This window comes from Canis lupus, chromosome 4, assembly GCF_048164855.1.
Source record: "Canis lupus baileyi chromosome 4, mCanLup2.hap1, whole genome shotgun sequence".
NCBI lineage: Eukaryota > Metazoa > Chordata > Mammalia > Carnivora > Canidae > Canis > Canis lupus.
In genome coordinates this window covers 85517731-85542458 of record NC_132841.1, presented here as the reverse complement: position 1 = coordinate 85542458, position 24728 = coordinate 85517731, and the positions used below count along the sequence as shown (strand labels likewise).

At 35.6% G+C, this 24728-nt stretch overlaps 1 protein-coding gene across 8 annotated transcripts in view; it reads right to left on the bottom strand.

Annotated features, from left to right (window-relative positions):
- CDH18 (cadherin 18) overlaps positions 1-24728 on the bottom strand; it is a 943171-nt gene that overhangs the window by 102532 nt on the left and 815911 nt on the right. For 7 of the 8 annotated variants that reach the window (XM_072825037.1, XM_072825038.1, XM_072825031.1 and 4 more), the window contains one exon: positions 16206-16373. The exons of the other annotated variant lie outside the window; for it this stretch is intronic. In XM_072825037.1, the coding sequence (XP_072681138.1) occupies positions 16206-16373 (168 nt within the window). The remainder of the gene's footprint in view (positions 1-16205; positions 16374-24728) is intronic. 8 annotated transcript variants of the gene reach the window in all.

Sequence of the window (24728 nt, the reverse complement as noted above, 5' to 3'; positions counted from 1 at the left end):
ATCATCAAGGAGATTCATAAAAAGGACTATTTTTTAAAAGATTTATTTAATTAGGTGACGGGCACTGAGGGGGGCACTTGACAGGATGAGCACTGGGTGTTATACTATATGTTGGCAAATCGAACTCCCATAAAAAAATAATAAACACACACACACACACACACAAATGTATTTTTATTTATTTATTTATTTATTTATTTATTTATTTATTTATTTATTATTTTAGAAAGAGAGTATATGTGTCTATGAACAGGGAGAGGGCAAAGGGAGAGAATCTCAAGCAAAATCCCTGTTGAGCACAGAGCCCAATGTGGGGCTTGATCTCACTACCCTATGATAATGACGTGAGCCAAAATCAAAGAGTCAGATGCTTAACTAACTGAGCCACCCAGGTGCCCCAGATTCACAAAAAGGACTTTTAACAAATACGGCTATTTGTTATTTAAAAATGATATTTTAAAATCCTAAAACTAAACTGGGTGAGGATTTCTAGAACCTGCATTCAACCTGAATAAAGTTGGTTACATGGGCCTAAATGAATTGAGGAAGATGATTATAGTTCTTGTGACTCTAACGTTTGCTTTTCCAGATAAAATAAATTTTCTCCTAAAATATCTATGTCTTAACAGAAATGTGGTAAAGTATTCATATGTGAACAGATTGAGACATTTAACTTTTCTCCCTACTTGAGCCCTCTGAAACTCAAAGTCTCACAATCTCCTATCAAGTCATTAACTATTAACTATTTCTATCATGACAGAGTTATTTGTGTAAGTTCAGTAAGAATCTCTTCTCCTTATAACAGGACACCAATTGGAAACATTGGTTGTTTTATCAAGGTTTTGACTGGGATGCCATATTTGAGACAGACATGCACAGACTCAGATATGACCAGATAGCTTTAAGGAACCAAGGTTGACTTTATGGAACCATAAAGGCCCTTGGAAATGGCTTGAAAACTTGCTTACAGAATTCTCAACAGCCTTACCAGTTGAGTAAAGAATGTCACTTCTGGCAGGTGCAGGTGCCTCAGGATATTTGGGGACTTGAGTAGAGGAATTCACCCAAATCCTAGGTATTGCAGGCATGTCTGACAGCCAGTATTTAGCTTGGCTTCTGGCCTAAAGAAGGTACTAAAAGTTCAATTGATATTCTTCTTCTTTTTTTTTTTTTCATGAGAGACACACACACAGAGAGAGAGAGAGAGAGAGGGAGAGAGAGAGGCAGAGACACAGGCAGAGGGAGAAGCAGGCTCCATGTAGTGAGCCTGATGCGGGACTTGATCCCAGGACTCCAGGATCATGCCCTGGCTGAAGGCAGGTGCTAAACTGCTGAGCCATCCAGGGATCAGGGATCCCCTCAATTGAGATTCCTTATAAAAAGTTCCAGAACAGCAGATTTTAAAAGATCTTTATGGTCAATCACTATTTTAACTGAGCTTATGTAAATATTTAGGCCAAGTTTGTTAAAATTCCACTTGTTTTTACAAAGAATTAGTCTTGTAATTAGCTTTAGCTAATTTAGCTATCTCTGATTTAGCTATCTCTGGAAATGAGGGTAATTTTAGAGAGAAAAATTATGTTTCAATAACACACCTTTGCGATTCCTATATTCCAGTTTTGATTATCTTTGAATGTTTCGCCTTAACTACACAACTTGAGGTACACTTCAGAGAAATTGCCACAGTAGCTCATGTATAGACAGTCTTCATGCTTATTACTCTGTGGGGATAATAATAGGACCCCATGGGCATATTATTTGAACAGCTGGAAAACGGGATGGATTCCCCAACAATTGTACAACTCAGCTATTGCCTTGACCAATTTTGTATAGTCAAGATGTCAAAATTGCCCCTTAAAAGCTAGAGAATACCCGACTTCATGGGGTTAGCTATGGACTTATGAAAATAATAGTTGACCCCATTTTTCTCATGATTGGATTGGATGATGAATCTAGGGATGCCCCATCCTCAGACAAGTCAGCTCCCACTTGCCAGTGATTCCTCATGATGAGGATATTGTTAAGGTTAGGCATCAAACAAAGAGGGCTTCTTTAATGGTATTATCCCTTAGCTTTTTTTTTTTTTTTTTTTTTGGTCCCAGGAGCCACCTTGTTGATGTAAAACTGCAAATTGAGGCTTTAGCTGAGCATACAGTGGCCATCTTTAATTAAGCTTGACATGCACGAATTAAAAAGGTGGCCCTCCTAGGCTGAGTCCTGCCTTGATAGTCTCACTGCAGCTCAAGGAGTAACCTATGTGTTATTAAAACAGAGTGTTTGCATATACTCCAGATACCACAAAAATGTGACAGGGTTACTAAAGGACATGAAAACTCAAATTGGCACTTTAAATGATTCCTCTCTTTCCTTTAATGACTAAACTCCTGAAATGGAGGAGAGTTTTGGTCAAATATCTAAAGACTCTTATTTGGATTTCTTTTTCTTTTTGTTACTCTAATTCTGTTTTGCTGTTTTCTCCCATGTCTCTCTGCTGGGTGCTGCTGAGGCTCCTTCAGTGCCATGACTTCAAGCTGACAGATGATCCTTTCTGTGCAGAGAGATCCATACATGTAGTCTACCTTGGATTTAGCCACCTCTGTAACACCCATGTGTAAGTCCCCAGCTGACCAATGTTGACTCATAGGTAGGGACATCACTAAACCCTTCATTTAGCAAGAACAAAGTTACAGAAGATAAGTCCTTCCACCCTTAGCAACTTTAAAGATTTAAGGGTCAAAAATTGTTCAGGGGAAATGATGCAGAAAACAAAGACAAAAGAAATGTAGGAAAAGATGAAAGATCCTTACAAACTGCAGCACATTGACATATACTTGAGGCAGGCAGAGTGACCTTCAGGCTAATACTTTGCTGGAGGCAAAAAGCAACCTTAGCTTGACATTAGCCTGACCTCCAGTATCCCATAAGTCTTCTTTAGCATATCAAATCCCTTTGGAAATCTCTTTGATCTTTACTCATCTATCTCTACTCTACCTGAACTTCTGTGTTAGCAATCATCCTCCAAACATATGGCCCACCGATATATATATCTGAAGGGTCTCATGGCTAAAGTTTTACTAGACAGTAGTAAGTGGCCTCATCTTAACAGCAGCTAACTCCTCATGGTCCTGCAGGCCTTGCTTCTGAATTTTTTACAAACTTAAGCCATCCCTAACTCTCACTAACTAAAAAGCACATAATGAGTCACTCTTCACCATCCCAGGGGAGCTCTGTCTAAAGGGTTGTGTCCCATGCTTCAATAAAAACCACCTTTTTTGTATGCCCATGCTCATGCACACATAACACACACACAAAACAGAAGAAAACTATGATTAAACTATCACTCTGTTGGGATAGGCTCAGATCCAAGTGCATTTTCATTCCAGAATATGATGACCTGAATAAGCAACCACTGGGAGGAGGCAAGATCATGAACATAGAATGAAATCATTGAAGTGCAGTTAAAGCTTCCCTGCAAATATGGCATATTCGTTGGCAAAATCATTGGCAAAGCACACGGTTAAAGTAGTGGGGACATATTTGCCACCCACAGGGAAACATGAGGAAAGAGGGGAAGGAACTAATCATTGTGAACAAACAATACAATCTGTTCACAGTCCATCCTCCAGTCACAAACACCTGTGTGCATCTTATAAATAAAACCTCTTGGGACGCTTGGGTGCTCAGCAGTTGAGTGTCTGCCTTCCGCTCAGGGTGTGATCCCAGTCCGTGGATAGAGTCCAGCATCAGGCTCCCCACAGGGAGCCTGTTTCTCCCTCTATCACTCTGCTTCTCTCTGTGTCTCTCTCATGAATAAATAAATAAAATCATTAAAAAATAAATGAAACCCATTTATCTCCTCCTTGATACCATCAAAACTCTTTAAACAATGGAACCAGACTTAAATTTCAAAATCATGTGATACAGTCATATCAGAGTGTGTCTCTTGATCCAGAGACCATTGATTTAGAAGGACAAATTTTTTGGCCTCCATAAATTAAACATATAATCAGGGATAAATAAGGACAAAATAATAAAAATAAAGTCCCTATTTGAAAGGAAAAGAATGCCCATGGCTCATGGTAATTCGGTAATTATTCTGTGCAATCATTATGAGGATTTCTGTCCTTAAGGCTCTGAGCCTAACTTATTCGGTGAATCCTTTAAATTTGCATTTTCAGCCCTGAAAAATTATGAAACTTAATTTTTTCCCTCCTTTCTTTCATGTTGGAAAGAGATCATTTTTTTTTCTATACTCATCTCTTTCTTGTAGTATCTTATTAAATGCAGCTTATAATAATCAACTCACACAGCAGACATTCTTTCTTAAAACCTCTTTTCTGGATGCATGGATTCTTAAGTACATTTTCTAACTTCCAAATTATCCCATGAAAATGCTCACCAAAGGAGAGCACAGTCATTTTCTAGCATCCTACAAGTTTTACTTTATATTATTTGCTTCTTCAAACACAAATGTCACATAATTTGTTGTAGTGGTGATGGTAACAGAATCTAGCTTCTAGAAAGATATAATATAGAATGCATACTAATTTTGTCTATTAGTTTCTATTGCATTAAAAATTAATTCTGTCTCAATAATTTGTAATCACAAACGTTATTTCTTCTCACATTATCCAAGAACTCTGGTTTGGTGTAGTTCTGTTGGGCTCTGGGGTGTTCATCATTAAGCACCAGTGTTTTCTCATTAGACTAAAAAAGTAGCTTCTTTCTAGATTATGTTCTTATCAGAGTGAAGGCAAAGAATAAGAGAAATTGAGCCAAACCATGCAAGCTCGTTATGAGCTCAGATGTGATTCAAACCATGACATGTCACATACCATTGGCCAAAGCAAATTAACTGGCCAATCCCAAATTCAGTGGGAAAAATATCTTCTCCTTATAGGAAAGCATGTCAAAGGCAGGGAGAAAATGGATAATTGTGAACAAATGATTGAATACACCAGAGCAGGTAAGAGAGATATCAAGTACTTGAAGATGAGAAGTCAGGAAAATTCTGTTCCAAACAGAATTTTCTAGGGAAATGAGACAAATGAGAATGAATGTTGTGAATGGTTTCAATAAATAGCCTACACCTTCAGCAGTTTTCCAATGAAGTTCTCTGAACAGTGAACTCATTCTTTTTAACATATATTTTTATTGCATCCTCATTTTAATGCAATCAAATAGGTTAAAGATTTCCAGAGTAATAGCTATTTTTCATCTCATCCAATTTGAGGACAATTCTCTATTGTCATCTGTAATCCATTGTTGTTGATGAGATGCTCACAGTGTGTCAAATTCCTTTCTCTTTGGTTTTCAAATTCTGAACTTCATCATAACACATCTAGGTGATAATATTTTTCCACTACATTTGAGATGTCTTATGATTATTTGTCTAAGGCATAATGTCTCATAGTATACTGTTTGTTTTTTTAAATATCGCCTCATCATTCTCTTCACTGTCTTCATCTGAAACTCCTGTTATTATACATTTAAGATTTGTTTTCCTTTGCTATGTATTTTAATCCTTCTTTTTTGTTTGTTTACTCGTTAATCTTTAGCCTCTCTTATGCATTCTGGCTGGCTTCCTCAGACTTGTCTTCCAATTTACCTACTCTGCATTCAGTTGTATCTAATCTCTTCCCCCAGTTTGTTTGAGTTCTTCATGTCAATTCTTAACATCGGTGTCTATGATGTGGTTTCTGTTGACTGATAAGTGAAGTTTTCCATTTTCCATTTCAGAGCAAGCCCTGGTTTCATACCAGGCACCTAACTCTAGTAACATCCCCAAAGAATTCCTATAATTGTACACTCCCTCCCTTTTCTAGGGATAACAAGTTAAGTTGCCAGCTTCTGGAGCCTACAATCTGCCTTACATTCCCTCTGGACTTCCACAACATCAGCTTGCCAATTTTCCACTTGTGCAAGTGGCACGACACCACTAAATCACATGCAAAAATATAAAGTCTGTTGGGGGAAACATACAATTATATCAGTAGCAGAGTATATGTAATTCCCTAAACCCTCATTATTCTAGAGTATGACACTTAGGCTGTTCAGAGGTCTACAACAGATCTCCAAGAGAAGGGAAACTTGACTTCCGTAATGTTCTCTATTGTTTCAGCATCAGGAGGACAGAGAGCACCTTGATATACATGCAGAAGTGAAAGCTCACCAGCTTCAGAGGTGACTGTGTTAAAAAGAAGGAGACTCTGAAGTTTGGTAGACGTTGTCAGTTTATACCCTAGTGCTAAGTCATATGTACTGAGCCAAACTTTTTCTAACATGCAGAAATGAGCATTGAGGTTCACCACAATTTGTCTACCCTCATCCTTTACATGGAAGTTTATTTTTCTCATTAGAAGCTAATTACTGTCAAAGTAAAATGTTGGTAATTTGTGCACCTAAATTTCTGGTCTTAGAAAACTTTCATGGAAAACATTAGAAAGTGTGTGGAGAGAAATTTTTTTTAAAGATTTTAATTTATTTATTCATGAGAGACACAGAGAGAGAGGCAGAAACACAGGCAGAGGGAGAAGCGGGTTCCCTGAGGAGGGCAGAACTCGATCCCAGGACCCTGGGATTATGACCTGAGCCAAAGATAGGTGCTCAATCACTGAGCCATGCAGGTGCCCCAGTTTTTTTTCCCTAAATGAAAAATTTGTTATATCAAATGTCTACTACAGGATCTATAGCATTTTGATGACTGGAATTATTTCTAGGTAGAATTTTCTCTTATTTGGAAAAGTTAAAAATATTGAAATAATTATGATTTAAATGCCTGGATATGAAGATTGGACTTGTTGAGATTTGAGGTGATACAGTATGTATTTAAGAAGTTTAGGTACCAAGTTATTTGGTACCTAAAATAAAAGCACTTTTTTTTTTTTTTACTTTCTTAGGTTTTTTTTGTCTTTCTTAGGTTTAATATACATGAGTAATTTGTAAGTTGTACTCTACCTCATTAGCCAGTTTCAAACACATCTTTAAATGGTGCTGTAATTATCCACTTTGGTTTTAAGACTATGTAATTTTATGTGGCAGAGAGATACAGATATCATTATTTCATATTTCTGTTTCTGAATACACTATAATTTCATATGCCATATGTGATTCTTTCACATAATTTCTTAGACTGTATCATGAAATGCTAATGATTAGATAAAGCACATTTAAGAAAGGAAGACTTGGTCGGAATGACAAAGGGGCATTTGGTTTATTGAATCTAGCCCCTTGCTATACACTTTCCCCCCCCCCAGGATAATATTGATTCTAATTGCTTTTTAAAAGACCTTGTTTCTTTGCTTCAGTAACTTTGCCAGATCAGTCATTCCTTAAGATAGGTAGGTAAATCATTCCTTAAAATTAACCCTGGGTCTCAGCCTACAAAAGTTGTAATCAATTTGATACTTATATTTATTTGAACTAATTAATATTTTTCTTACTTTAATAGTATTTATTCAGGAAATGACTATTTATATTAGATAAGTATTTATTTGTAGATGATTCTGGGGAAAGACTGATTGACACGTAAGTGGTTAGGGTGTGATATCTGACTTATCCAGGATGTCTGACATTATAGATAAGATTAACCAGAAAGTTTCTAAATCTCTACTTTAAATTGCTTTATGCAGCAGTTGCAGTTTACATTGGAAACGCTACTCTCAAATTAAAAAAAAAAAAGTACAAGGAATCTGGGATATATGCATCTAAAAACTTGTATTAAATATTGATCATTAATAATTATGTAAAGCTCTGGCTGAAATATTTTTACTATATAAATAAAGTATGACTAATACTATAGCCATCTGAATGGACATTGCAATGCCACACATTTAAAAGGACAACTGTCCTATAGTAGAATTCCACTGTACTCTGGAATAGTATCTTTAAAATTGCTTAACCTAAAAAAATAAAAAGCATTAAAAGAAAATTGCTTATGCTAACACATTTGCTGTTACCATGTGTCAATATGCATGACTACAAAGCTGATTATCCTGTAAGAATTTTTTTCCAAAGTACTAGTAAAGTCGGCCACTTTTCTTTGGCGTTCTCTCACTTTTATTCATAAATATGACTCATAAAAAGCTGAGAAACTGTAAACTTGTGAATTTTAATTGAAGAACATTCCTACTTTTTTCCAATATTTTGTGAGGAATTAAAAAAATGATTTGTGAAGATTAATTAGTAACAATCACATAATTTCTAAGAACTCTATGCTTATTATCATAAGCATGCAAATCCATACAAAGCAGGTAAGCAAAAGAAAAGCAATCAATCTATAACTTTGCCATAGCCTACAGCCAAATAGATTAAAAACAAATCATAAAATGATTGACATTTTATAACGGGTAAGTTACTAAATAGACAATCTTAAATATTTCAAGATACTCAACTTTAAAATTAGAAGAGTGTCACAGCCTTATTTACTTATAGCTATTAACTTGTATGAAAGAATATATCCTAAAGGTATTCATATCCTGTTTAATGGGATAGATATATAATAATTTTCTGTTACTCTTATTTTATATACTAAATCTCATAACATTAAATAAACACACTTTATCTCAACAAAGTAGGATGAAAAAATATGATAGACTGATAACTTGCAGGTATTACAGTTAATTTGAGAATTCCAGCTATCTTTTGAATTTGTACTTTCAATTTAACCATACTGCATATCAAATTGACATACTATTCATTTATCATCCATGTTCTTTCGATCTAAACTTCAGTGGGTTGGTTCTTTCCAATCAAGATGGTGATGTGTAGATGACTAATTCTCCCATAGAATACAGCTATCAAATATACATACAAAGACTCTTTCAAGTCATTGGAGTGTATTGAATGTAAAAAGGCTCAGATGAGATATGATCCTTGAGAGAAAGGAAGTGGATTTTTATATTGACAATGACTCAGGGCATTTTTTTCATCTGTGGTGCTAGGGGAAAGAATCCAAGCAGCAATTAGTTTGTGGAGACAGAGGCTGGGGTTCAGGGCTGGCACAGTAGCTCAAATAAAAACAAAGTCTTAAAAAGAAGAAATGTCAAGAAATAGTGCCAAAATGTGAAGCAATATTCCTGTGATAATTGCAGATATACACACACGCATGCAATGTGGAGACTCCAAGAAACCAACACAAGGCAAAGCCGGATGACAAAATTGCTAATAGAAATTTCAGCAGCCAGTAGACACTAGGAATTAGAACTGGTAAATATTTCAGTTGACACTAGGGAAAAGATTGTGTTTAGGAGTAAGAGCTTCTTTCCAGGAGTAAGGGGAAGTTGACACAAAGCAATTCTAAGAGAATCTAACTAACCTAGGTAAGCAAAATTCTATGTATCTACAAAAAATAACTCTCTTTGGAGGAAGATGACATAGTCAGGGACTTTTGTAAGTATTTATACATAATTTTCAATCAATAATTCCAAAGCATGCTTTAAACTGGAAAATTACTAAAAACAAAAAGGAAACAAAATCAATAAAAATACTCAGATATGATATTGACAGTAGTTATTACAAAGGGGTTTTGAAATGATCATGATAAATGTTTAAGAGCACATGGACTAAAAGAGATTTTAGCAGATATAAATAATGTATATTTAATAAATCAAGAAAGAATTATATAACTGAAGTATTTCAGTGGTGAAGTGTTCATTTATAGGTTTAATAGACCAGTTATTAGAGAATAAACACAGTGGAAAAGATTATTGTACTAGAATGTAGCTCAATATAAAATATACAAGTTAAAAAAAAAGAGAGATAAAAAATAATTAAACACAGAAAAAAAAGAACAATAGATTTATGGTACATAGCTAAAAAACCTAACATGCATGCTTTTGCACAATAAATGATGAAACAAAAGAAAATAAATATTTGAATAAATACTGACCAAAATTTTCTAGAACTAACAAAAGATAGCTTAAAAAATTCTTTACAACTGAAAACAGATTTTTTAAAAAAGTAAGTGCCTCTTAAATGCACCATAGTTAACCTTTTGAATATTTAATACAAAAAATATTTTAAGTAAGAAAGATCAATTAAAGTAGAATAAACTAATCTACAGTAAAGCAATAATAAGACAGTTGATTTTCAACAGATAAGATGGTGGTCAGGAGACAGTTAAATTGCATCATTCATTACTAAAACAAGAAAAATCCTTCAAATTAGAGTTCTACTCTCAGTGGGAATACTCTAAAAAAGTAAGAAAAAATATGTTAAAAAAAAAAAAAAAAAAGGAATGAGTTAATTGATGGTAGACCAGTACTAAAAGGACCAGCAGAAAGGGATTTTAAGGAAAATTTAGAATTTCCTTTGGAAACACAGCAACCCAGGGAAGAAGAAATACCACCAAAAAGGATAATTATTGACTTAAAAATTATCATTTAATTCTATGCAATGGGGTTAAATAGATTTAAAGCTGTTCCGTTTGTTTCAAATGATAATATTATAATTTAAGTTGGAATAAAATAAACTGTAATATGTAGAGCAAATAGTAAGAAAAGTATAAGTAAAATAAAATGTTAATGAATGAGAAAATGAAGGCTGTGAAATACATTACCAATTAAAAGAATGTAAAAGAAGAAAAAAGGGAACAATTCTTAAAAAAAAAAGAACAAGATGGTACACTTGAAATATATCAGTAATTAAATTAATTGTAAGTAAATAAAAATAACAGATATTGTGAAACAAGGTTAAAATAAAACAAAACAGGGGATCCCTGGGTGGCGCAGCGGTTTAGCGCCTGCCTTTGGCCAACGGCGCGATCCTGGAGATCCGGGGTCGAATCCCACGTCGGGCTCCCAGTGCATGGAGCCTGCTTCTCCCTCTGCCTGTGTCTCTGCCTCTCTCTCTCTCTCTCTCTCTGTGACTATCATAAATAAATAAAAATTAAAAAAAAAAGAACTATTGAAATAGTAATGTGCTAGGTTACTATTACTTGATGGAAAAAATCCTTTAAAAATAATAAAACAATAAAAATAATAAAACAAAACAAAAGCAGAAACTTAGTTTAGGGGGTCATATGAAACTTTAAAAAAATAACTTTGAAAGTAAAATGATGTAAAATATCCTACCATCTAATCATTAATCAAAATTATAAAAATCGGATATAGTTATAGATAAAATGGAATTTAAGTTGTAGGTGATTGTCAAAGAGAGATGTTCTACAATGAAACATTTTCAATATAAGAGGAAGATATCTTGCCTTCAATCTTGCCTTAAAGGATGATATCTTGTGCATCCAGTGATATGTTTTCAAACTATATCTAAAATACTCAAAACCAAAAGAAAATAAAGGGAAAAATAGAAAAATCTAGTGAAATAGTGGGATACAATAGCACAACATCTCTCAATAGATGAAAAAAAATCTGTATGGATGTAGAAAGTTGAATGGCACATCAATAAATTTGAACTAATTTATTATTTCAGCTAAGTATGAAGCTGAAGAATGTACGTTCTTCTAAAATGCATAGGGGCACGATCTCAAAGAAATGCATACTGACATTTAGAAAAACCTTCAGCAAATTTCAAAATATATACCTGTAACCAGACTCAAATGATATCACCTCACACCTCTCATATTTTTAGCTAAAATTAGGGCCAGAGGGAAAAACAGATGTTGGCGAGGATGCAGAAAAAGGAGAAGCCTCTTAACATGCTTGGTGGGAATTCAAACTGGTGCAGCCCCTCTGGAAAATAATATGGAGGTTCCATAAAGTTAAAAATAGAGCTGCCCTATGATCCAGCAATTGAATTACTAGGTATTTACCCGCAGGATGCAAAAATACAGATTTGAAGGGACACAGGCACCCTAATGTTTATAGCAGCATTATCAACAACAGCCAAACTATGGAAAGACCCAAATGTCTATCAAACGATGGCCTAATGAATGCATAAATGAGTGGTGAACACACACACACACACACACACACACTCTGGAATATTACTCAGCCATACAAAAGAAGGAAATCTTGCCATTTGCAATGACGTGGATGGAGCTAGAGAGCATCATGCTAAGCAAAATAAGTCAGAAAAAAAGACAAATACCATACGATTTCACTCCTATGTGTAATTCAAGACACAAAACGGATGGAAAAATAAAGAGAGAGGCAAACTGTAAAACAAGACTTTTGACTCTAGAGAACAAACAGAGGCTTGCTGGAGGGGAGCGGGGTGGGGGGAGGGATGAGTTGAATGGTCGATGGGCATTAAGGAGTCCACTTGGGATGAGCACTGGGTGTAGAGTGTAACTGATGAATCACTGAATTCTACACCTAAAACTAATATTACAGTGCATGTTAACTAACTGGAATTTAAATAAACACTTGGAACAAAAGGGAAAAAAATGAACTAGATATAATTTTTTTTAAGTACACTAGAGAAATGTCAACTTGTTGGTAATTAAAACATACACTTCACATTTCGATTGATCAAAAGAGAAGCTTTCTTGTTTTGTTTCTTTTTATTCCTCTTTTAAATAAAATATTAATGCTGAATATAGTACGTGCCATTTAGATTTTCCAGGAAACTATAAATGGTAAATTGAAAATAATGGTCTTTCCTCTAAAATATTTTGTTATCAACAAAATCATAACATCAGTATCTTCATCAGTGATATTTTTCTCCAACCTTAAGATTTACTCAAATCAGGTAAACACCTGCAACTCTTACTATTATATGAAATACTGCCATCTATCGAAATTTTAGGCCTTGTATCCTCCAAATATTTCACCGCATTACATCAACTCTAGTCACAAGTGAGAAAAAGCTGTTGGATGATGTACAATTTTACAGTCATTTCAGGTTGTTGGGGCAAATTTGTTAAATAATCAAGTTCTTACCATTTTATTGTGATTATTTGACATGTGTGAGTGTTTTTCTTTCCCAAAATAGGTTATTTATTCTTACTCAAAGACAATTGTCCAAATACAGATCTTTTCATTCAGAGTACAGAAGGTCTGCTATGAATTTTCATGGACGCAATTGATTTTTATGTGCATATTATTTATACAGAATAATGGAGGTCAGTGACTTTTTACCTACCCGAGAACAAATTAAGCAATAAGCTCAATATAACTGTAACATAGTTAAAACTAGAAAAGGGCAGAGCAAGAATCTTAAGAAGCGGAATACATTCCTTTCCACAGGACTAATACTGAGGAATTTTACACCTCAAGATTTTTCTGTAAAGGAGGACTGGGTATCCCTTGTGTTTTTTGAGTAAATACTCAAGCCATAGGAGGGTAAAGTCTTCATAAAGCAAATTACCAGTCTAGAAACACTTACTCAGAGTGAATTTATTTCAAATTAAAACACAGTGATAACTTTAAAGTACAAGATATAACAGACTGATTCACTTTCCAGGGCATGGTAGGTTAACAGAAGAAAAAAAAAAAAAAAAAAGGAGGGGCGGATGCTTTGAAGGAATATTTTTGCAAAGATTTGTGTGCAGATGCGTATACTAGAGTCAATCACAGTAGTGGTGTAAGAACAAAGGCTCTCTGCGATTGGTGAAATGAGCAAGATGTTAGAACGAGATCTATAAAAATGTCACCTCTTAAGAGAAACAAACCACTGGATCCATTTGATGACTGGGTATGATCTTTGCATAAGTTAAGCTGTGTAGAGATTTCTGCCTTTCCTGGTGCTTCATGAACACAAGTCCTCATAACCAAATCACATTTTTCTCTAAGCATTTACAGTTTCCTGTTATATAGGTAGCTATTTGATAAATTATGCTGTTTATATGTAAACTGAAAAAATAATTTACTGCAAACCACTCTTGTCAAGGTGACACTATTCTGAAAGCAGCATTGTGTTTAGTGCAAGGAGTCAGATTATAGTATCTTAAGCAAGTCGGAGTAGGAGATTCTGGGTGTGCATGGACTCTGTTTCAAAACTCTGAGCCCATCTCACAGTGTGAGAGAGTTTATTAGTACTAATAATAATTAATCAGTATTAACTGATGTTTCAGCAATAAACCTGTTATTAATCAAAATAATAAAATTAGGAATAATTACTCCATATTTATTACAAACACATTTTTTTCTGTTGATTTTTATTTTTATTTTTTTTATTATTTTTTTTTCTGTTGATTTTTAAAATTGACTTTAATGGACTTGTAAATTTAAAAATTAGTTTATGGAAAAAAGGAGGGAGAGAGAGAGAGAAAGAGAGAGAGAGAGAGATGCTATTTGTATCATGACCAAGCATTTATTGAATCTTTGCAGTGTATCCCTTAAGTTTCATTCTGTTAAGAGAGGTAGTATCAATACAGCTCTTCAAAATAGCAATGGTAGTATCTACTTAAAAATTAGGTAGACAAGTTGTATTTGTAAACTGTAATAAATTTATGTCCAATTGAAGTTAGCATGATTGCTCATTACATTAAACAGATCTTTGAATTTTAGCAACTTTATCATATATAAGAACAGCCCCTGTAGGGTGGTATATGTGTATATGTCCATTGTGTGAACTAAGCGATAAAATAAATATAAAAATGCTCTGTAATTTGTAAAATGACAAAATTGGATTTTGTGCTTTAATGTATTGTGAACTTATCTGTGGTTTATAATATAATAAGCTTACCTGCTTCATAGAGCAAAGGCCAAATGAATGAATCAGGTCACAGAATCTGTCTCTAGAACCAATATACTTTTTAAAATATTTATTAAATTTAGAGAGAGGAAGTGGGAGGGGGAAGGGGCCAAGGGAGAGTGAGAGAGAATCTCAAGCACAGTCTGCACTGAGCATGGAGACCAATGTGGGCCTTGAGCTCACAGCCCTGAGATCAGGACTTGAGCTGAAACCAAGAGTTGGATGCTCAACCAACTGTGCCACCCAAGCGCCTCCATCTCTAGAACCAATATTTTAAATTGATTCTACCTACGAATTCAACCTGTATGTCTTAATTTAACAATGATAGTTTGACAGAGTATTTAAATTCAACCCATTCACTCATTCATCTAGCAATTGTTTGTCAAGGGCTGGGCACTGATCTGAACACTTAAGGTTACAAAAACAAGTTAGCATCATTCTTACGTAGAGGGACGCTTAGTTGTAGAAGCCATATGTCCCTATAGAAATAAATATAACATGAAAGTGCCATGGAACAGAAAACAAGGATTAACTGTTAATTCAGCAACACATTTCAGAGAAATTTATAACAGGGCTTTTAAATAGAGAAATATGAATATGGAAAATTCTGGGTTGAATTAAGAATGTGCAAGGCTATTATGTTTTGGGAACCAGCAGTACTCCATTAGGGCGAGGCCTGGAGCCTACCAAGAAAAATATGAAGATACAGTGCGGGAAGGTGTTTCACAAAAATTCCTGAATCGACACGCCATGGTGTCTGTTTTATTATATACTTTTTGCACATCACGTGTCAAAAGGACATAAGGGGAGCACCTCTTCAGGATTTTAATAATAATTAAAGATTAGTCTATCAAGTGTCATCCACAGCATAGGCCACATTAGAAATGCTGAAATGCATTTGTCTCCCATTCTGAGGATGTCATAAACACCATTTCTTTACAAACTCACAGAACTGACACCTTCTTCCCCCAGATTGCCTGGAAGTCTGTGCCCACCACGCACAAGGTTCATATTCTACACTGAGAGCTGGCCTTATCATCCGAGTGGCACCTTGCTGTGGGATGGTGTGTGTGTGTGTGTGTGTGTGTGTGTGTGTATGTGTGGAAAGCATTCATTTTTAACATGAACTTTTTTTTCTATTTCAGTCACCCAGAACACCTGTGCAATTTATTATATATATATATATATATATATATATATATATATATATATATATATTTTTTTTTTTTTTGCAAGAGTAGAGTGTCACCATCAGAACGTTCTGTGTATTGGGCAGCTCCCTGTATACTTTAGTAATACACAACTGCTTAGCAAATGTAAGATATACTTACTGGTACTTCATACCACTATATCACTATTTTAAATATTTAAGTGTAGTGCCAACTGAAACCTATATATTTTTTAAACACAGTGCCAATCACCTACCCGGTTCCGGAGACCATAAGCAGAGTGACTTCTCTAGTCTGGGGTATAGAAGGGAAAGCATATAGCACAAAAATAAAATACCCCCATTTAGGATAACAGCAGCATGACGTTGCACGCTAAGTATCTCATTTTGTCTTATACAAACGAAGAGTGTGCAATGTGAACCATAAGAAACAAGTACATACTCTGAGGAAACCGTGGGGGGTTGTCGTTGACGTCAGTCAGGGTGATGTTAACTGTGGTGGATCCGGAAAGCCCTCCGACTTGCCCAGCCATGTCTTTGGCTTGAATGACCACCGAATAGTGTTCTCTGGCTTCTCTGTCCATATTATGTAAGGCAGTTCTAATAACTCCTGTAATACATATTTTAAACAAAACAGTATAGATGACATATTAAATGAGAAGCAGCACAGATATCTCTCTTTTTTTTTTTTCCTCTTTTAAGAAGTGCATTTTTAAATGACATACTTTTGGGAGAAAGCCAGTCTTCTGAGACTAACAGTACCTTAAAATGTGACTAAAACTATCTCTTTGAATCCTTTATTTACAAGCACAGGTTCTGAACCATTCTATTAGTGGCAATTAAGATTCGCATTTCTTTGGGTTCCTTGGGGTGCCTAGGAGGGTGACCCCACAGCCCAGGTGTGTTCCTCTGCTGGCATGCTAAATATTTCACTAGTTCTGTGCCTCACAAGTGTCAGACGAGATGATTTGACAAGAGGTTAATTTTCCTCTTTACAGAACAATTTACATAGCTTCCTGACAGGGTTGTCAACGTTGGATGATGGAAAACATCGAAGAATCGTGGGTACTTGAACAAAGACTATAGTCAGAAGTCATTTTAACATTTATCAAGACTAAGAAAGTCACTATTCTTATTAGGAAATAACAACTACAATAAGAACTAGATCTAAGTACCTAAGCAAAATAAAGGTATGAAATGGATTCCCAAAATCTCATGTAAAAGCCACATTCTTTATTTCATAGTGACAAAGGAGACATTGAAGGTATTTGTTTTAATGAACTAGTACTTAGATTCAATAAAGATGTAAAAAATGTTATTTGTTATATCTCCATTTTCATCATGCATAGGTACACATAAATTAGAGAGCTTTGTCAATAGAGCCTTAAATTTCAAAACTGAAACATATTTTCCAGAGGGTCCAGGACTATTAATTATGTCATTAAAAAAGTTATCATGTAGATGATCTTATTATAGTAAGATTATAATTATTATAATAAGTATAAACATATATGTACGTATATATTTACATTTATATCATATATGCATATAAACATATTTGTTACTCCATACGCAGGTCAACATTTAAAACTACCTTTTTTATTTTTGCTAAAAATATTTGGATCAGGCCACATTTAAAAAAAAACTGTTTATTTTTTTGAAAGAGAGAGAGAGAGAGAGAGAGAAAGCACAAGGTGGGGGCAGAAGGAGAGGGACAAGGAGACTCGTTGCTGAGCGCACAGCCCGATGCAGGACTCAGTCCAAGACCCGAGATCATGAGATCTCAGGACCCAGAGAGATCATGAGATACTAGGCCCCTGGGACCATGACCTGAGCTGATGTCAGACACTTAATCTACTGAGCCACGCATGTACCCCGGAGATCATGTCACTTTTTGAGAAAGGTACCAATGGCTTCAACCAAACACACAATCGATAAGTTAGGAGGGCAATTCAGAGGGGTAATGCCGATTTTAATAACTGCTAACTACAGAGTTTAGCAAGCTCTTTCACAGACAATATATTGATACAATGAGAGAAAATCAGGTTGTATATTCAAGTTAAAAATAGTATTTTAGAAGTGGAGAGGATTAGTCCATCAGTTTGAACATAGAACACTGAAGCGGTACTTTTGTTTTATTAAATTGATTGTATGTGTAATGAATTTGAGAGGAGAGCCTCAGGAACCAGGAAAAGGGATCCCACAACTTTCAATATTTGTGAATTTTTAATTGAAGGAGAACAGGAAAATTTTCCTGAAGCTAAATAAAAATGAAAATCATTCCTATCAAAAGAAATTACAATAATATGATAATAAATGATTCATCCAATTCATGCCTACAAAAAGGCCTCAAGCATCCTTATGAAACAGAACAATGTTTTATCACATGATAATTATATAAGAAGGAATTGAATTAATGAACAAGCTAAGATTTTATGAAAATATTTTATGAAAGAAACATATATTTTCTAATACTGGCAAAAAAATAAGGATATTCTAGGGACACCTGGGTGGCTCAGTGGTTAAGCACATCTGCCTTCAGCCCAGGGTGTGATCCTGGGGTCCTGGGATCAAGTCCCGTGTCGAGCTCCCTGCATGGAGGCTGCTTCTCCCTCTGCCTGTGTCTCTGCCTCTCTCTCTCTCTCTCTCTCTGTGTGTGTCTTTCATGAATAAGTAAAATGTTTTTTTTTTTTTTAATAAAATCTTAAAAAAAAGGATGTTCTGAAAAAAATACATTACAAATGGGCCTTGCCTCTGGTGTGTAGAAGTTTGAGATTATTGTCCAGGATGATGTTTGACAATGAAATCATTTAAGTGCTATTTGCTGAATATAAAAATATAACAGTAAAATCAATCATCACAAAGTGAAAGATAGATGTATTTATATAATTTGAATGTTATTCACTTAAGAGACTCAAAGACATCAGTACAAGCCCTGTTTTACAGTATGAATTTCAGTAATTTCACTCCATTATAACCCTTCTTCTATAAACACAGCTACATCTGACACAACATGAGAAGAAGCTTGTCAGCCAAATTAGCTTATGGAAATAAGGCAGTATGTCCAGAGTTGACACAGACTTTTCAGAAATGACTAAGAACTCATTTAAATTCACAGTTCTCTTGAGGATGATGGCTCAGTGCATGTGCTTGGCTCTAGCCTCCCCCAAGGGCCCACAGGTAACTGGAGAATGCTCTGCCAAACTGCTGTAGGAACAGGATCCTAGTACACAACAATCTCCTTCTGTGAACAGACACCATTTTATTTCTTCTTTCCTGATCTGTATAGCTTTTATTTTCTAAGAAATAGCTTACTGCATTAGCTAAAATTTCAGGTATGACATTCTAAAAGAGTGGTGAAGGGGTGCTTGGGTGGCTCAGTCCATTAAGCATCCAACTTCGGATTTCTGCCCAAGTCATGATCTCAGGGTCATGAGACCAAGCCCCGCATTGGGCTCTATGCTAGGCATGGAGCCTGCTTGGGATTCTTTCTCTCCATCTCTCTCTGGCCCTCATCTCTAGCTTGGGCAGGCTCTTGCCCTTTCTCTCTGTCTCTTATAAAAAGAATAATAATAAAAAAAAAGAGTGGTGAAAAATAAATACAATAAAAAAATAAAGTAAAATACTGATAAGAGGGAGTATCCTTACCTTGTTCCTAATCTCAATGGGGAAGTTTTGAATGTCTCACATTAAGCATGGAATTAGCTGTAGGGTTTTTATAAATTATCTTGAACAAGTTGAAGAAATTTCTTAGTTTGCCGCACAGTAACTTTTAAAAACTGGGAATGTACTTTTTAGCAGAGGAGGTTCTTAGCACTTTCAGAGAAGAATGACTTTCCTGATTCAGATTATGCATTTTTCAGAAGTAAATGATAAATGGTATCCGTGAATGAATTATTTCTTAGGCAAATTTTGCAAATGTGTTCCAGATGAATTATTATGATTAAAAGATCTAAAACACAGTCTAATTTTATAGTCTAAAGTACCACTATATTACCTGATTACATGAATCAAATGGATAATATTGAGTCAAACAGTTTTTAACATCCCTGTCTAAGATCACAAGATCTTGTGACAAAATCTGAGTGTTCCTGCTCCTTGGTTCCTTCTACCTTGAAGAACACTTCTGTACATGCTCCAAGTTGCCAGAATTATGATGGCAACTTGAACTCTTTTTGTTTTGTCCATTTTTGACTGGATAATTTTACCATCGTGGATAAACTATCATTTGTCTATTTTGGTGAACATCTGCATAGATATCAAATCATTATTTTTAGAAATATTCTGATTTGATAAATTTATCAGAAAACACAAACAACTTTGAAAGAAGTTAGGAAAAAAGTGACAAATATTTGCACTTTCCCAATATTTTGAGAAAGAAATAAAGAAAAAAAAACAAGTTAAAAAGTGATCATAACTTATTATCCATTCTGCTTAGTGCAATAGCTGGCTTTTTTTTTTTTTTTTACAGAATTAAATATATATTTTGAATAAGCATTCACACACATACACACACACACACATTATTTCCCCCTACTTCTATCCAGGAAGCTATATTTGAAAAAAGTGACAATATTAAGCCAAATAACTCTTAAAAAATCAAATATGAGTTAAATGTGAAGCTATCTACATAAAGTGACTTTATATTCTGATTTTCCCAAGTCTTTTTCAGAATATCCCTGTCTTTGCTCAAATATTAAAGGGCCCTCTTTCACTCTAAACAATGGGTGATCAATTACTGAGTGCCTACGTTCTACAGTATTGCTAGTGGCTTTCAAACATGACTATGACTCAATATTACCTTGAGATTGTCTTAAAGGGTAAGTTCATTGGATCCAGGTCTCAGAAACTCTGATTTAGTAATTTGCAGTTGGTCTGGCATGCTTACAGCTCTAATTGGTTACTGCATTAGTCTGCTAGGGCTGCCAGGAAAAAAATAAAATACCACGGACTCAGTGGCTCAAACAATAGACATGTATTCCACACACTTCTTAGAGGCTGGGAAGACTGGGAATATCAAGACGTCAGTTTCCCCGTGAGAGCTCTCTTCTTGGCTCCTGGAGGCTTCCTTCTCACTGACGTCAAATGGCTTTCCCCCAGTTTGTGCGCAAGGAGAAAGAAAGATCGCTCTCCTGTGCTTCTTATCAATCCACCAATCCTGTCATGAGGGTCCCACCCTTATGACTTAATCTAAACCTAATTACTTTTTAAAGCTCCATCTCAAAATACATCACATTGGGAGTTAGGGTTTCCACAAAATGAATCTTTGGCGGTACATAAATACTCAGTACATCGATAATTTAAAAATTGCCCCTCATACACAGAGACCAAAGAAAGAGGTGGGCCACTCCAGATTGGTTGGTGGTGGCAGGTTTAATAACCAAAGGAACTTAAATATAAGAGTTGTCTTGGGAAGCTGTAAAATTGAGTGTATCTCCATCACCATCCACCAGAATATTCTCTATAAGTTTATAGAGAAGCTTTAACTGGTCAGTCACACAGACAGTCTAGATATCCTCAACAACACAACAATTGAGCTCTCTCTCAGGCTGCTTTCTTAAAAACTGCTTCTACTATGGGAACAGTGGGTACAAAGCATATTCCAAGGACAAGGGAGGAAGGAGGTGAGGGATCTCTGATTGCCTGGGTTTGGCAGGTGGGTCAATGGAGCTCATATCCTCTTAGTGACCACCCCCAATAGCCAAAACGACTCCTTTAGGTGAGTCCAGGGAAAGGGGGCCAACCCATAGTTTGAAAAGACAGAACTACATATGAGGATACACACATGACACAGACAACAAGAAATATGCTAAGGTAACATCCATTTTTTTCAAACTGTGAAGACTAAGCTCCATGCACAAGGCTGGGATAAATATATTTGCACGGTCCAAGTAAGAAGTGATGTTTGTTTGGCTTTTTCTGCCATGTATCCGTGTACCCAGTGATTGTACTGTAACTTAATTTGCCTTCCAAGTAAACTAAGTAAAAAGGACTTATCTACCATATGGTATTTTCTTTAGGTAAATTTTGAAGAAAAAATACAGAGCAGCTAAATTACTTACCTAAAATTGGTTCATTGTTTTTTTGTTTGTTTGTTTTGTTTTGTTTTTGTTATTGTTGCTTAAGTAAACTCTCTTCTTTCAATACATGCTAGGTAACTGATAATGCCCTGTTCTCCACATGCAGAAGAATGAAACTAGACTACTCTCTTGCACCAGACACAAAGATAAACTCAAAATGGATGAAAGATCTAAATGTGAGACAAGATTCCATCAAAATCCTAGAGGAGAACACAGGCAACACCCTTTTTGAACTTGGCCACAGTAACTTCTTGCAAGGTATATCCACGAAGGCAAAAGAAACAAAAGCAAAAATGAACTATTGGGACTTCATCAAGATAAGAAGCTTTTGCACAGCAAAGGATACAGTCAACAAAACTCAAAGACAACCTACAGAATGGGAGAAGATATTTGCAAATGACCTATCAGATAAAGGGCTAGTTTCCAAGATCTATAAAGAACTTATTAAACTCAACACCAAAGAAACAAACAATCCAATCATGAAATGGGCAAAAGACATGAACAGAAATCTCACAGAGGAAGACATAGACATGGCCAACATGCACATGAGAAAATGCTCTGCATCACTTGCCATCAGGGAAATACAAATCAAAACCACAATGAGATACCACCTCACACCAGTGAGAATGGGGAAAATTAACAAGGCAGGAAACCACAAATCTTGCAGAGGATGCGGAAAAAAGGGAACCCTCTTGCACTGTTGGTGGGAATGTGAACTGGGGCAGCCACTCTGGAAAACTGTGTGGAGGTTCCTCAAAGGGTTAAAAATAGACCTGCCCTATGACCCAGCAATTGCACTGCTGGGGATTTACCCCAAAGATACAGATGCAATGAAATGCCGGGACACCTGTACCCCGATATTTATAACAGCAATGTCCACAATAGCCAAACTGTGGAAGGAGCCTCGGTGTCCATCGAAAGATGAATGGATACAGAAGCTGTGGTCTATGTATACAATGGAATATTCCTCAGCCATTAGAAACGACAAATACCCACCATTTTGCTTCGACGTGGATGGAACTGGAGGGTATTATGCTGAGTGAAGTAAGTCAATTGGAGAAAGACAAACATTATATGGTCTCATTCATTTGGGGAATATAAAAAATAATGACAGGGAATAAAGGGGAGAGGGGAAAAAATGAGTGGGAAATACCAGAAAGGGAGACAGAACATGAGAGACTCCTAACTCTGAGAAACGAACTAGGGGAGGTGAGAAGGGGAGGTGGGCGGGGGGTGGGGGTGACTGGGTGACGGGCAGTGAGGGGGCACTTGATGGGATGTGCACTGGGTGTTATTCTATATGTTGGCAAATTGAACACCAATAAAAAATAAATTTATTTAAAAAATGCCCTTATTCTGAATGTTTGTTGGCTAAAGCTTCCCTAGCAATGTTTACTTCAAAAATTTTAAGCAGAATGTTGCCTGTTATTCTCTTGTGATGCTGGGTTGAATCAACAGGATGTGATTAGCCTTGTGTCATTTTGTTTTGTTTCTTATTACCTTAGTGGTAAACGACTGCAGGTGCCCTACTGCCTGCAAATTACCTTTTGACTACTGTTTCCCAATCGTCTTGATATGTAGGGGCTAGTTACTGGGAATTACTCTCTGCTGAATTCAAGTTCATAAGACTGAAAACTCATCTGGGTTTATAAGCATTACCTGTTGAACCCAGCTCACTGGTCTACCATATGTTTTTGTTCCCTGACTGGCAATATCCATTCATATAGAGCAATATATCCTCCAAAATGTGTTCTTGCGTTTTTCCCTTTTAACTAAAAAGAATTTAAGATGGGGATGTATAAATCTGGTTCATTAGATAATACCAAACAAGACTGCAAAATAAAATTTGTAAAGGTTAGAGCAAATAAACCGGCATGCACATTCGGATTCCTATAGAAATATCCAACGTCCACATATGCATTTACAGGAGAAATGGGCTTGCTTTTTTCCATGTCTAAACTACCATCTGCACTTTGACTCAATAGAATGTTTCCTTCTTAATTTGCTCAATTGCTCATTCATTCATTTAAATTCTATTATATCATTATGTAATGTATATTTAAATATACTGGAGTCCTGGTATTTCTTTAATGGGGCACCAGGGCCACCTAATAACAAAAATCACATGGAGTGCCAATTATCATGCAAATTTAAGGATGTCTACCTAATCAGAATCAAGGAGAGTGGGCCCAAGTATCAGTATTTATGGCAAGCTCCTTCTGTGATTCTCATGAATGATCAAATTTGAGATATCCACCTAGAGGTGAGAAGACAAGATATCTGTCCTCAAGATGCTCATATTTCATTGGAAGATGTTTCTTTAAAATAATATGAACACTGAGAGATTTAGAAATATTCAGAAGTTTCATTAATCATTTTCTACATGATGGCACTCGAAATCCTGGCAGTAATAATTCATCTTTCCAACTGCCTGACTATGGTGCTCTAGGTATCTGGAAGATTCATTATGTTCAGTTGCTGTTTGTTTCAATATTTAGTATATCATATTTTGAATTTTCCCTACAGACATCGTAAGGATAAGGTGGCTTCCATAAGGTCTTGTCTACATTTAAAGCAAAAAATGTTTAGGCATCGAATCTATATGTATCCATCAGCAACACAGCTCCAGAAATCTATTTTCTTCATCCATCACCAATCCAATGTATGCTGAATGTGATACAGCTCTGTAAAAAATGTGGGGCACAGACACATACAGGGCAGAACTTATGACATTAGAATGTTATGATTAGGGTATTTACTGATAGGGAAGCATAGGCAAACCTGGAAAGTTAAGCAATACAGAAAACATATTTCATAAAATGATAAACAAAACCCAGATTTCAGAAGTCACAGTTATCAAAATGGATGACTATGACCAAAGAGTA